Source organism: Dermacentor silvarum, chromosome 6 (genome assembly GCF_013339745.2).
Source record: "Dermacentor silvarum isolate Dsil-2018 chromosome 6, BIME_Dsil_1.4, whole genome shotgun sequence".
Classification (NCBI taxonomy): domain Eukaryota; kingdom Metazoa; phylum Arthropoda; class Arachnida; order Ixodida; family Ixodidae; genus Dermacentor; species Dermacentor silvarum.
In genome coordinates this window covers 110,891,126-110,906,489 of record NC_051159.1, presented here as the reverse complement: position 1 = coordinate 110,906,489, position 15,364 = coordinate 110,891,126, and the positions used below count along the sequence as shown (strand labels likewise).

Below are 15,364 nucleotides of genomic sequence, written 5' to 3'. Positions count from 1 at the left end.
ATTATATCTTCATTTCCGTTTTAACCTAGCAAAAATATCACTCATTAGACCGGCGCAGTAACGGGGCAATATTGAAGATTAACGAACGACAGCCCTCTGATATACAACTGTGAGCAAATCACGACGGCGTCATAACACATGCGCGTTACTGTGTTAACTGTGAGAACAGCAACGAGACAAAACTGCCCAAAAGAGCTACGGCTTTGCTTTAGCAGAAAGTTGGCTGTGACGGTCGTAACCCAAATTTATCACGCTGGTCTCGCTTCTCTTCTCCGCCTTACATTCTTGCACTGCAGAAAAGCGCGCCTTACACATGCGCACTGCAGAAAAGCGTGCCCATGAGTTAACAACGAAGTAAGATATGCGAGTAATATATGCTCGACAACTAATCAGCGTGTTCATTGAAGGAAGTATCTTGAAGTCGACCGACAGTGTGTAGTTTAGGCTACTAGAACCAGAAACTTTAGCAAATGAGGAGGCTATAGTTGTGTTAGACATCAGGATGCTAAAGCTTTGTGTCAGCCACATTAAAAAGATGTTGGGCGGGCAATAGAAGAGAAAGAAGTTCTAGACATGGACTTTAATGATCTTCTGAATAAAGATGCCTCGTCTTTGTCGGAAACGAGCTTTATTTGAACTTTTTTTTTTCCTCGTTAGTGTTTGCGTACGGACAGCCAACTTCACGCGACCTTTGCCTAGACACAGCGTGGCGACGGAAACGGCAGCCGGCTGAGCGCCACAGAGCGCACCCACCCATCGTCGCGTACACGACGTGGCAGACAGGAAAGGGGGCTTCGATGAGTCGAGAGGCCGCGACAGCGTCCGCGGTCGCGCGCATGCCCAACTTTTTTTTTTTTTTTTTTTTTGCAGCGGAACGGGGACTAACCCCCTTTTGCCCTGCCCTCGGCAATGGGTGACGCGACGCCGTCCACAACGACGACGACGACTTCGAGCAGGCGACCGCAGCTGGTCACGAGCTGGGAGGAGGGGGGGAACAGGTTTGTTCAAGGCGGTGCACCCAACGAAGGGAGGAAGGGGCAACGAACCGACTCCGCCAAGAGACCGAGCGAGCTCGAGAGAACGCGCGCGCGGCCGTTTTTCTTGCCGCCTGCCAAGAACAATTGACGCTTCCTGTCGCGTCCCGCTGCGGACGGGCACCTTGACGTGTGTGCGGCCCTGCCTCTGCTGCTGCTAGCTGCTGCAAGTTTTGCGCTCGGCGTGAAGCGAGGCGAGGCTCACTGGCTGTGCGCGCTCCCGGAGCGAGCAGCAACTCTCGCTCGCTCTTTCTCGCGAGAGCTAACCGCCATCACGAACCTTGGAACTGGCGAGTGCTTCCGTCGGCTGATAGATGGAGCCACGAGGCTCGTGAGAATTGGGGGGCCTCTCTTTGTGAACGAGTGCGGACGCTTCGCGTAGCTCGTGCGGCTGCTGACTCGGCGCCCACCGGGGCTGGCACGACGCGAGTGACATTTTTACGACTTTGCCCCCCTCTTGACAGGGCAGCGCCACTGGTAGAAACGAGCGTAGATGTCACTGTTGGCACGGCGAGTAGGAAGAGAAAGAAAGAAGAAATAACGACGGAACGGTAAATGTGAACCCCCGAAACGTCAGAAAGGCGGTTGGTCGTTGCCGCTCGCAAACGACCTGCCCTGACCAAGGTGTGCCTAAGGAGCCGGTGAAAAGCGATCTTTCGGGAGTACGGACATTCTCGCAGTGGAAGCTTCGCCTTCACGTTTCAGGTCAATCAGCGCGAAGTGACGGGCAGCTTCAAAATCTACGTCAGTTAAATAAAACATCAATTAAGATGAAGTTAGAATTTCGAGTTGAATTTAGCGTGTCTTTCCTAAAGTTCAAATTCGCGTAAGCCTTGTATGTATGACATTGTGCCAAAACAATATAATCATTTTTGGGCTTGCGCTACGAGCTGCATTTCTTCCTCCTTTTTATTTGCTTATTCCCAGATCACTTAGTTGAGCACAACACTCTAACGATCTGCTGTCATACCGACAAATAATTATCTATAATACTTTGAATTTGCCATGTTAGCTAAAAGGTGCGAATGAGGTGTCAGAGGCAGGAGCGCTTTGGCGGTCATTTCTTCTCGAGCACCGAAAATGGCCTTTTGGACAAATATGCCGATAACGCTCGGGCGCCTAATTGGATGAAGAGGCAGTACGTTATTAAAGAGCTTTATGACTATAGGGGACGGCTAACAGCTTGCAACGTTGGCTCCGGTCGAGGCTTCCAGTTTTCGCCCACTGTAGAACTGATTTGGAACATAAGAGGAATTTAGCTTCTTATCTTTCCTCGCTCTCTCTATCTCTCTCTCTCACTTAGCCTGTGTTGGCATCGTTAACAACCTAGCAGTTGTTAAAGTTTAAGGTTTAGTTTTTTGAGAGTGTGTGGTTTATGCAGTGTCATCATCATAATCATCATCAGCCTATATTTATATCCACTGCAGGACGAAGGCCTCTCCCTGCGATCTCCAATTAATCCTGTCTTGCGCTAGCTGACGGAGTAATTGTAGATATATTATGATATACTGCATAATATATGGGACCGTAAAGAGTGCTGACCTGCACGCGTGCTTCAGAGAGGTTCGTCTTGGCTGCCAGGCGTTCGCGGGTGCTGACGCACGGGTAGTGGGTCTTCTCGAACTCCTCCTCGAGCACCTCCAGCTGATCGGGACTGAATGTGGTGCGGTTGCGCCGGAACTTGGGCCGGTCGGCCGAGTCCGAGCTGGCGCCTTCGTCGCAGCCACCCAGGCCGTCCTTGTCCACTGCGAATCAGTGGCCAGCGCGATAGGTTGGTTTTTTTTCTTTGCCTATATATAAAACGTATGCACATACATTTATTTATACACATATAAGTTCCTTGTAAACCAAAAAAAAAAATACGATTCAGTGTGTTGGAGTAAATGCGCGTCGGTTAGCTCAAACGTTCGTCCTAACGCCTGCCCTGCCGTTGACTGTTCTAGGGTCCCAAAGTGCACTATGGTTCGTTCTGAAATGAAGACGTTTTATATCGACTGTCTCTGAGCCAGAGTTTCAGCAATGTGACGTCAAGCGTGCCCTGTGTTAGTTCCTTCGATCCATATTTGGTGATTCTATACGAAGAAACCGTGAGGCGGCAAAATTTTGCCCATGAATCTTGCACTTGTTACGTGAAAAGTAATGCATTCTGCTCGTATACTATAGCTGCCACAAGTACCGCCTTTGACAAGAATTTTTCGTTCACTGCGCACGTCAACGGAGTGGTCACATGACGTGCCAACGCGTTCCAGGGTTGGTACAGGATCTCCGGCGCAGGGCCCGACGACGCTTCTTGTTACTCGCTGAATGACGTCGAAACTTTTGACTGCAGCTGTGCGTTCGCCCACAGCGCATTGCAAAACGTGTAAGTTTATATACCTATGACGCGCTACACTTAAAGCCTTGTTTACATGCTTCGACCTTATGCGGCAGCGAACGAAAATCTCGTCTTTAATTTTTTTAGGGCCCGCACAGAAACGCATGTGTGACAATGTGTTTGACTGTCTGCATGGCTTCTTTGTAACTCTCCTTAAGTTGCCTCAAACTGCCAACAGCTCTAAAGCGCCGCGATGACACCGCACAGAAGACTGAAACAGAATAGTGTATATATATATATATATATATATATATATATATATATATGCTGACTTGTCGTAGAATTAGCACACGTCCGTCCACGTCGATTGGTTTAGTTTGGTTTGATTTCCCTTTGCTGGTGGCGCATACCCACTGTGGGGACTGGCCAAAAGTCGTATACGAAATTATAAAATCACATATATTTAATTTTGACTAAAACAACACAGATATCTGAGGAAAAATCAAATGAATTAAAGATAATAATGTACTAGAAATGTAGCAAGAAAACGGCCATGAAACAAGTGTGGAAGTTTCTCAACGGCTAAATAAGCATCCCTCTGTGTGTGCAAATGAGGAGGCTCCCAGAAAAAGAGAGTCGGAAGTGTAAAAATTCAGTCCAAGTTGTCTGAACGGTACGTCTAAAATGTTTCTTCTTCTTTTAAGATGAAAAACCGCGACAGAGTGAAAAAAAATCAATCGTTTTAGCCATCTTAATAGAAAGAGCATAGCGGGGAGAGCGCTATTGAGCAGCCCTATAACGATCAGCACCATAACTCTTCTTTTTATCTTTCCCCACTATTTTTTTTTTTTTGCATCTGAAGTATTTCACCGTATCACTTTTCCATCCACGTATGCATACTCTTTCCTACTCTTTTTTCTTCTTCTGGCGCGGGCAATCAAATCGCGTTTATGCACGAACAATACGAGCCCCAACGCCCGCGGGAGTCTTTCTTGGCTGCGACTCAGACGGTCCAGTCTATACCCTCTCTGTCTTTTCAATTCTTTGTTTTTTTTTTCTTTGGCGTACGTTTCGTTCGCTGATTTGCGCCGCCGTCCGTGCTGGCGTGCCGTGGCCACGGGGGCCGACAATCGTAACGAACGTCACGCCGTGGCCAACAGGTCTGACGACCAGCGCGATATTTCATTGCGTGCCCGGTTTAGGAGGGTTGGCGGGGTGGGCGCGGAGGCAGTAGTAGTAGGCAGGTGTCTAAGCACTCGGAAGGGTATGCACCCTAGCGGCGATGTTGTGGCGCCTGCAGCACCGACGACGAATACGAAATGAAGGCTCTGAGAAACCTTGGCGCGCGTGTATAGTTAAAGTAAATCATCGTGTTGCGTACAGGTCAAAGTTACGTAGGATTACACGTATAGCTCACGTGTATTGGGTTAAGAGCGATTAAGTCGTCGTTTTATGAGGATCGATCGGACGCAGAGCGGCCCACGTTAGTCCCGAGGCCCTCGCCTGATTGGGCTCTCCCGTTTCGCGACCTGGCGGAAGTGTATACCACTCTGTCGTGTCTCTGCTTTTGCGGGAATAAAGTATAACAAGCATGAGTAGCCGTCGTATAGTGGTAGTATAGTTTTGCTTTAGCAGTATTAGTAGTATAGTTAGTAGCAGTAGTAGTAGTACTTAGTGGTAGTAGTATTATTACTTAGTCGCAGTAGCAGTATAGTATGGAGGAGGTGGAAGAGGAGGAGGAGAACGTATAAAGCAGCCATTGATTCTGTTGAATGTTCCGGCTCTGCATGGAAACGCGAGAAATGCCGACATATCAATCAAAATCGTGAACGCAATCAATCCGACATTGAGCGCGACATCTTTCGCCAATATATAAATAAGTGGCTGTCCGCTGCCTCACGAGCTTACTATAACTGCTTACTGCATTCAAACCAAGCAATGCATTCTATTATTTATATTGGTATATATGGTACGCTCATGTTTTCCTGGTTCAAAACGAGCTCCCATTCACCAATGTCAGCATAGAAACGCCAAACTGAAAAAGGCGGATCTTTTCAAAACGTCCTCGCAAACGGGAAATTCGTTGTAATGTTCAATGGGGGCCAGTTACTCATAATCACGACGATTGAAAAACGAATCTGACATGGGCCTCAGTCATTTCATTTGCGCTTGCCGTGAATGAGAGGGATAAAAGTAAATGGAAATAAAGACCAAGACGTGTAGCAACACCACTCGATTCCGTCAGACGCGCATTTCTTGCGCCGACACTCTCGTGATTGTACACGTATACACATTATACGTGCGAAGCACCACCGCCTTATTCAAGGAGGTTGTAGTGTCACAAATGGCCCGCATTGTCGTCCAATTAAAGAGAAGAACGCGAGGGCCCTCGGGTGCTTATATATACGAGAAGGACCCAATGAGCGTCGGCGGCGCGTTGTGTCACTTCGATCACTGCACGTCGCGAATGCCTCGAGCGGGCTTCCCATTTCCCGTTCCTTGATCAGCCCCGCCTTTCTCTACTTTTTCCCCGCTGTCTACCCCCGCCCCCCGACCCACTCCGGGCGCCGCTTACAGACGTCACATGTACCTGTCACTCGTATATAATTCAGCAGCCACATTCCCGCGGGTTTCTCCCTCAATCTGTCTTTCTCTCTACCTTCTCTCTCCGGCAGCCTATTATCGGTTAGTTAGCGCAGGATTCGGCGCGCAGAAGGGCGGCAATAGCGCGTGCACCACACTTTGCTGCGCGGCTCACTTGACGCGCGCACAGCTGGGCCCTGAGCACGACTTCGATTTGACTCTGCGCGCGCGCGACGGCTCGGAGCGCGCGTGTTTAGGGGATCGCGCGACAGCAGCTGCGCGCACGGATTGACTCGGCAAAGTTGCCTAGTCATCGCGCTTAAGGGTCTGCGCCGCCGTAGTTATATAGCAAGGACGGGACTCTCACTCCCCACCCCCTCCTCCTGCCTCCGAGCCTTTCTAAACGTCTCGCCGCGGCGTATGTATGTGTACCTCAAGCGTTGCGGCATCGTTGGCACGCTCGCGCGAGCTCGCGTCGAACTGCGCAGGGGCAGGCTTGTCGCGGCGCCCGTCACGCGCGGCGTGTCACGTCGTCGTGCGAGAGTGGCGTCGATCACGACTGCGCGCGCGCGCGCGCTCGCTCTTGGTTAGCATAGTCAAGGGCCGTAAATTTCTGCACGGGCGGCGCATACGCAGTGCGTCGCGTACGCGAGCACCACGCCTTCGAAACGTGGCCTCTCCTGCTGCCACTTTTTATTCGCGCGCACGCGCGCGCCCTAGTCACTTCGACGACGACGAAGGCTGCGATGTGCGCGAGTTCGTTCGCGAACGACCGCCTCCGTCTTTTCTTTTCTCTCCCCCCCCCCCCCCCCCCCTCCTCATAAAAAAAGCGTCCAATGCGCCTGTTGCGACGGGTGTGCCGTTGCTCGCGTTAATGAGGTTCGCGGACAATTTTCCACTCACACTAAACAGTGGGCAAAAAGACGTCAGCCCACCGTGCGGTGACAGGTCTCCTGCACCTGTTTTAATTTCGACAAAAGAATGAGACGAGATTGTGAAGATGTAAGCGTCATGATGGCGGCGGTGCAGTCATGTGATCTGGCGTCTGACTGGCGCCGAAGAGATATGCTGGGAAGCTGATATGCGAAGAGATATGCTGCGTTTTGTTAATGCGAACGCGTTTAAGCGTGAAGGGCACAATAAGTGTTCTGCATGCCAGGTTTGCTTTAGTTGTTACATTCGGCCTTCACAATTTGTATGCGGCATTTGTAAGGCCATAGCTGCATGATGTCTCTCATATTCTATATTTGTAGCCGGAAAACACTGGATGACGCACTGAGTGTGTTTGTGTCAGTGACTATAAGAAGTGCAAGAACAGCTTTCAATCGCCTTGTCGACATCGCCCTTAGAGGAATCGGTTTCTCGTACAGAGGGTTTGCATTTAAGAAAAGGTGCACTCGCAGGAGATGTACACGTCGTTGGCCACTTGTTAGCTTAAACATTAAATTTATACACTGGGCTTCGTTTGGTTGCAATGCTAGGAAACGCAAGAAAATATTTTGTATGCGCCTTGTCAGAATCATATCGAGACAAACAAGCTCCGAGTATGCGCGATTTTCACTACAATAAAGGGGTCACTCAGATGAAAAAAAAAAAAAAACAACTGTCGTATGCAGGATTCCGTTTATGATGAGCATACCATGTATCTCCAGTTTTCACACCAATTTTGTAGCACATCATTGGTTAGTGGCATGAATCCACTGCCACTGATCATTTCTGGCGCATCCCTTCAATTAAATCATGACAATAAACGCAAGATACCATTGAAGGCGAGAACGAATGAGCTTCGGTGCTTTGCCTGCACCCACGTAGCATTAATAGAGAAGCGCTGCTTAGGACAATGCTAGTATTAGGATGCATTACCATCAACACATACACGAGTACAATTGCCTCCAGTCCCCCAAATGTGTAAAGGTGTTTCCTCTTTTGCAGTGAATGCGTTTCACGACAGTATGTTTCGCCACGCTCGTAAATTAGGCCGCTGCAGTTTAACTGGGGGATCGTGTGAATAGGTGGCAAGGAACCGACTTCCGGTTATTAAATTTAACTTGTTGAAACAGAACAGCGAGCAATAGGCGTGAAAGAAACTAGGCAGAAAGAGACAGATTTCATCAGTCTGTATTGCTTGCTCGTCGGCGGCACGCGCACGTTGTATATGGGCAATTAAAACGCGAGGAAAAGGTGAACGTGAGCGAAAGACGAGCTGTGCGGATAGTTAGCGCGCGTCTGGTGTCGCCAGCCGGCTCGGCCGTTAAGGTTCTTGTCACAGAAGACGAACTAAAAACGTCGCCGGCTGCGTATAAGTATACGAACAGCTTTCGTGGAACCGCACTTTTGAGCGGCCATTAGCGAGTGATTTAGCGGTGGCTTAACCGCCTCTTGGCTTTCACGTAGTATAACCAGAATGCCAGCGCTCGCATGGAGACTTTCTCGCGACACCTTTCTGCATGAACTCCTTTCTTTAAGACACGTTTTCGTGTTCTGCAACACCGGCGTTAACACGAGCCGCGTTAACGCATGTAGACACTTCATTATCGCCTTTTTTCCTTCTTTTTTTTTTCTGTTGCACGAAGCTGAGAAAATATCATGGACGTTCCGCCCACGTTAGCCGTAAAATTTCCACTTTCGTGCTACAGTATAGAACGCAAAAAATCATGTGTGGGTGATTCTCCTTATTTTCCTGAAACGCTACCGTACTCGCTATTCCTACGGTCTCTCGTGCTTGTGCAACACGGCTAATGATATGATCTAAGTTGAGCTCCCCATGAAGACCAAGGGTGTTTTGTTGTAGAGCTGAACTTCGATACATCGTCTGTATTCAACGCTAAATAAGACACAGATTAAGCCGTGCTATTAGCTGGCAAATTTGATTTGCAACAGCAGTATGGCCGGAGTCTATAACATGACGCGTCATGCTATGTAGATGCTATGTCGCGACGCTGAGAATTGGGAATGTGTTTCAGACGCGGTTAGCCATATACACTATATATATACCTACACGACAGAAACGGTCTTTCGTACGCTCCACCATTTTGACTATCACCAGATTAAACTGCACACTTGCCCCGGCCTTCACTATTGTCGAGAACTCTGTATTTAATCAGCAACGTCGTTGAAGAAATGTATCGAGTGATCCACACATGTATTGGAGTCAGCAGCCACTTCTGACAACCAGGAATTGAATTGTGAGCTGTGCAGCGCGAGAAGCGCGCCACAAAAGAAATATATAACGAATAGGCGCAACAGCCTTGCTTAACGCGTGTTTGCTCAAGCTTGTACACGAAGTCATATAGTTAACATATATAGTCACCTGTGTCGGTTGTGTCTGACTTGGCGCGGCGGTTCACGTCTCAACGTTATGAGAGGCGACACATAGGTGGAGGACCCCGCGATAAACTTAGCTATGCCTACAGGGGCTATTTAATGTGTGCTGAAATTTCAGTGCATGAATGTCTTAATTGCGTTCGACCTCCATCGGAACAGGGCCGTGGCTGCGTGGTATACGCATCCGACCCGTGGCGATCGCGTCTGTTGGCAGGGCGCCATAGCAGCTGAGCTTCGTGTTGCGTCCTTCCTTCGTGGTGTTTTCTTTTGTCAAAGACGCACCGACAGGTGCACGCCATGAGAAGTGCGTATTGCGCATACTCACGGTCGTCGCCCGTGCGGGCCCTGAATGCCGCCGCCAGCGCCGCCGGGTCCGGGCTGGAGTTGGCGGAGCTGGATCCGATTCCGCCGCCGGCGCCCGAGCCGGATCCGTGGTGCGCCGGTCCGTTACCGGCCATGGGCGCCGCGAGGAAGGGGGACCAGAGGGCGGCGGCCGCCGGTCCGCCGGCTGCCGCAGCGGCAGCAGCGGCTGCGGCGGCGGCGGGCGACGGCCACGGCAGCGTAGCCGCCGCGGCTGCCGCGTACGGGTGGTACATGGAGTAGCCGGCGGCTCGCGCGAACTCGGCCGCGGCGCGTTCGGCGGCCCGGTTGCGCAGAATCCGGTTGATGGAGCTGACGCTGGGCGCAGTGTTGTTGCTGCACACGCCTGCAGTGTTGAAAGAGAAAGGGGAGGTGGACAGAGAAGGATAGAGAGCCACGTTATAGGGCATTCTCGAGGTATATACACGCACTCTGAATGTCGCGCTGTTTGAATCGATAATATTACGCAACGTCTTGTTAAAACAACGAAGACAGTGCTGGACGGGACGATAGAAAGACGGCGATTTGTCGAGACGCCTGCGCAAGCGGTATCCCAGTAGCCTTCTTGCGTGTATATTTCTTGTATTCTGTAAATACCCTGCGAACATTTCTGTCGTTCAACATCCGCATCATTCACGGTATACGTGCACGAGGATGAAACGTTTGACACGCGCAAAACAGAACAATATTCCCAACTGATAAGCGCTAAGATGTAACCCACGGAGACGTAACGTCACGCTCAAGTGAAGCGAGTGAGTGGGCTTTCATACACTCTGGGCTTTAATGACCCGGACTCGCACGGGAGTCTGAGCCCGTGCAAATGTCTTTGCAGGAAGTCCAGCAGTAAACAAATATAAGCGAGCTCGATTCAATCTCACCGATTTCTAGCTCATTGCAGCACTTCTGTAGAATTTTTTAAAGAAATGCGTTAGATTGCCCTATATGACGTAGAAATACATGAATTAATTAACAATGGTCGTGAAACTCTGCCTCCCGCACGAAGCCGAGGAACAGTGGCGATGTATACATGTATCCAGTGTGGCAGTCGATTGAGAAAAAGACTCAAACTGCGTAGGAAGTCGATGACCCGCCGTGGTTGCTCAGTGGCTATGGTCTTGGGCTGCTGAGCACGAGGTCGCGGGATCGAATCCCGGTCACGGCGGCCGCATTTCGATGGGGTCGAAAATGCGAAAATACCCGTGTACTTAGATTTAGGTGCACGTTAAAGAACCCCAGGTGGTCGAAATTTCCGGAGTCCCCCACTACGGCGTGCCTCATAATCATATCGTGGTTTTGGCACGTAAAACCCCATAATTCTATGATGAAGTCCGATGGACCATTTGCAGGCCCGTAACTTATTGTCGCTTGTATTTTTTTTTTTTTTGCTACAAACCCTACATGCCTTGCGCTTTGAACACAGTACACACGTGTGGCGTGAGACTCTTTTTGTGTATCTGACGCGGCTTCAGCTGAGTGCCGTCTAATTGGCATGCGTAGAAAGTCACGTAGAGCTTCTCTTCTGTTAAATGCATCCGTGCGCGCAAGCACAGACAACTTCTGCCATGCCTTGTTGCGCATGGAGCCGCTCGGACTATCTGATACCGCAGCCACCAACGAGACGCGCACCGCGACGCGAGTCGGGTCACACCAGATATCGGGCGCGTACGAAGGCAACTCATCCCCGCGATGTACCATTAAATGCGCCGCCGCAGTCTACCGACAACCTCCGTTCATTGCCTTGATCGTGCGCGTCCGAAGCCCATGCATGCTACCGTAAGGAGCTATCCACTTCAGTCGAGGAGGTGATTAAAGACGGGCACTATATGGTAACTTAGAGTATGAAAGAAAAAGAAGAGAAAAATAAATCAGCGTCACTGTTTTTGTTGGAGGACATTAAACTCGACCTTCCTGTAATGCTCACGCGGGGAGCAAGAAATAGGCGGCTCGAACGAAAGACCGAGGCACAGACAGAAGTAAAAACGTAAAGATATACGAAGAGGTATATGTACCGCCGGCGCTATCTCTCTTCAAAGGTCGCTCTCCCGTTCGCATCGTGTGGAATAGTAAAAGAAACTGGCCACCGAAACAGGGAGCTATGGAGCGCGCTGTGGAATCAAGATTCGTCGGCGCGGACCGTCGTAAAAACAGCCCCTTGGGTTACACAGAGAAGGAAAAGGGGGGGGGGGGGGGGGGGGCACTACTTCAAGCCCACCAGACAGCGCAGGTCGCGGTATTATACCGCGGCAGTACATTTAATGGCGAAGCGTGAAGCGCCTCGGCGATTGTGTGTGTGAGTATATACGCTCTTCAAAAAAACGAGCCGAGCATCGGCAATTGATTCTCACAGTGGGACTGCGCGCAGCCATCGCCGTTGTTCCGTTCAGTATCGTTGTCGGCGCTGAAACTATGAGCGCGCGCGCGCGCGACCATTGTTCTACCCGATCGTCAGCTGCGCATCCTTATTCTGTCCTGCCCCCTTGCGAACGATACACGCCTCTCACGCTCGCTCCCTGTGCGTTGCATGGACGATGCCGCGTGACCCTATTTTTGGTGTCGCAAGAGACGATGTGGGCATCGATTTGCGCACGACACGGGTGCTTCTGCGAAGGTAATATCTCCGTGATGTTCGTGAATGATCGCCTATACCGCATTCCCACGTTCGCGTCGGTCGATGAAATCCCATCGCATCGTCCCCAACAATATACCACTCAAAGAACGTCGGACGAGTGTTGAAAGGCAGCAGGGGTCACGTAACGTCTGAACGGGAACGCTGTAGTATTCCTTTATGAATACCACAAAATGGACAAACTGCTCTGCCACTTTTTTAAAGCGTATACATTTTGTCAGCTGTCTCTTGTTTATATATGCACTAGCATTTCATTACAGTAGAAATTTCGAGTCTTTGTCGGAGAATGCGAGGTAAATACAGGGCGCAAACAGCTTCAAATATATCGTAAGAAAATTTAGGACCGAACCTTTATTCTCGTTTCAGGCCGATATGCTCGAACATACATCACTGCGAACTACAAACTTTGCGGCAGTTATCAGAACTCACTCACTCACTCACTCACTCACTCACTCACTCACTCACTCACTCACTCACTCACTCACTCACTCACTCACTCACTCACTCACTCACTCACTCACTCACTCACTCACTCACTCACTCACTCACTCACTCACTCACTCACTCACTCACTCACTCACTCACTCACTCACTCACTCACTCACTCACTCACTCACTCACTCACTCACTCACTCACTCACTCACTCACTCAAATACGTCTCGGAAGTGAGTGCTACTAACTCAGCGGTCGCGTAAAACTACAATTTCTTCGCTGTCAAGGCTACACTAAATAGGAATATTAAGTCGAGCTGCATTTGCAAATTGCGCTCCTACAATATCAAAACGGTCAACTAATTTCCGTGAGAGGAGGCTTGGTAAAACGCAAAAACGAAATGGTGACGCCGCCACGCTGGACTTCGTGCATCCGCTCGACATGACGTCATTAACAATTACTGCGTCTACTTAGGTCTAGCTAATTGGTCACCGGAAGTGAAGGGCTATAGATAGTGTTCCAAGTGAACCAGTGGCATAACCTAGCCGGTTTCCACAACCTTTCCTGCATCAAAACGACACCCATACGAGAAAAAAAAAAGTGCTTTGAAATCTGTGACGCCACACCGTCACTCCGGTGCCGAGTTTTCGGCGCGAAGTTCAAGTTAGGAGAGAAAGTGTGGCCTCCACTGTCTCCTCCAATTAATCAAGTATTTCTGGCCAAGCGAATGAAAATGGCTCTGAGAGACTGCTTCTCCAGTCTAAAGTGACTTAGTGCCGCTTTTCAGTGTCCTTTTCAAACCTCCCTCTCTCGCGATACGTACGCCGCCCCGTTCGTCTGAAGGAAGTGCCCTCGCAAGCGACAACCGCGCATTTCGGTGCGCGCTTGCCCGGTGTATTATAGGCGCTCCGCGATGCATGTCGTTATATAGCTGATCCCGTGCGTACGAACGACGGGCAAGCGAGCGGCGCGGGTCACGCCCACACGTGACGCCGTTGCATATATACTCGCAGCGCACCCAAGTATATATACGGGGAAACCACGGCGCTGGATGACTGACAATGCGATCAGTCGCTGCCTGCAGATCCGCGTGGCGAGGCGCCCATACGTTGTGCGCGCCGCTGTCGTTTTCACCGGACGCCATGCGTGACGCTCCCTCGGCGACAAAGACGCGGACACCTCCAGGAGCGGTCTCGTGTGTCAGCCGTGTGTATATACATGTATATGCGCTACAGCCGCGAAAAAAGGAAAGATCTCGCGCGGAGCGCTTCTTCGCATGACGTTCCATTGTGAGCGGCGATCTCGTGCGCCGGTTATTTTATATACCCGCTACCCCTCTCGCTTTGCACAGGCGAAACCGGCGCAAGAAATTCACCGTTCTCTTTGTTTCCTTTCTCCTGGTTGTGTATGTGCGGTGTTGGCACCTATCCTGCTCCAAAAAGCGCCTGTTTGTTTCGTACTCGTAGTTTTTATTCGTGGGACGCTGTTTCGAGAATTCGAAGTTTACCGCATTCACGCGCTACACAGTTAATTCTATATTTTCTGCATGGTGTGTGTAGTGAGACGGGAAGTTCCATTACGCGATACCATTAAGACCAGCTGCGCTATACTGACGTCACTGGCTTATTCCAGCAAAATGCTTCTGTATACTGCATCATGGCGCTCCGCGATCAGTCCACAAGCTTTGGGCTCAGACCTGGTTTTGCGAATAGCCATCAAATGGGTCTGGAACGCTCTATCAAATTTGCAGCCTCCCTGTTTTAGAATAATTCAACGCACATTACTACACGAATGTACCCGTGTCCACGGCCCGTGTGACCACATGAGCGCACGTGTGAAGGCTAGAGGTGGTCTTCATTGTTTGTTTGTTTTTTGCTTTTTTATATAGTTCTTCTTTATTTCCAGTTTAATTACAAGATTATCAAACCACGATAATTTCTCGCTTCTTAATTGTCATTTTGTGCCATAGCGGGAATAGGTGACACTTCGTTCCTGGCATGAACAATCCTCTCCTGATACGCGCACCCACAGCTTCGTTTCAGTCCCCCGTCCAATCGTAATTCACTCTCGAGCCAAGCCTCGAAGTAGACCCTATACTCTCAGTTCTTTTATGACCGAAAGAACAAATTCAAACGAACAAACAACACAAAACAGCCGTATTCTGCTCGGTAGGGCTATTCACGCGCTCAGGTTACACGAGCGCGAGTTTAAATGCCGTCCGCACGCAACGCGGAAGCAGAACGCGTCGCGGCGCACCACACGCGCCCTCGAGGTGCGATTGTGAAAACGCGCAGTGGCGAAGCGTGAAGTGGCGCGGCAGCGCGATGGGTCCCGCCACGGGAACGGGTAGAGACGGCATTGGTCGGCGGGCACACAAAGGGAGAAAGCGCGGACATCGCAGCGACGGCAGCTCTTGCCTCATTATGCGCGACCAGCGGTGCGCTCACGTCGCGCCTTGAAGTTCAGATTGTGTGTGGGTGCGCGCGCGTGGAAGCGCCACCGCTTGGTATAGCTCGAAATTTCGAGAAGAGAGTTGCACTTCGAGCGTGCAAGACCGCGCTGCTGCAGGGCGAACGGCCGGTGTGCGCGCGTGCAGGAGACTCGTGCATTCAAGTCTTTGCGCTGGTTCCTTTCTGACCTTTACTTCGTTTATTGACGTGATTAGGAGGGGATGTTGACACGCAGATATG

At 50.4% G+C, this 15,364-nt stretch overlaps 1 protein-coding gene across 2 annotated transcripts in view; it reads right to left on the bottom strand.

Annotated features, from left to right (window-relative positions):
* LOC119455846 (paired box protein Pax-6-like) overlaps nt 1-15,364 on the bottom strand; it is a 108,948-nt gene that overhangs the window by 5,449 nt on the left and 88,135 nt on the right. For both annotated transcript variants that reach the window (XM_037717353.2, XM_037717354.2), the window contains exons 4-5: nt 9,581-9,961; nt 2,577-2,779 (exon numbers count right to left, since the gene is read on the bottom strand). In XM_037717353.2, the coding sequence (XP_037573281.1) occupies nt 2,577-2,779; nt 9,581-9,961 (584 nt within the window). The remainder of the gene's footprint in view (nt 1-2,576; nt 2,780-9,580; nt 9,962-15,364) is intronic.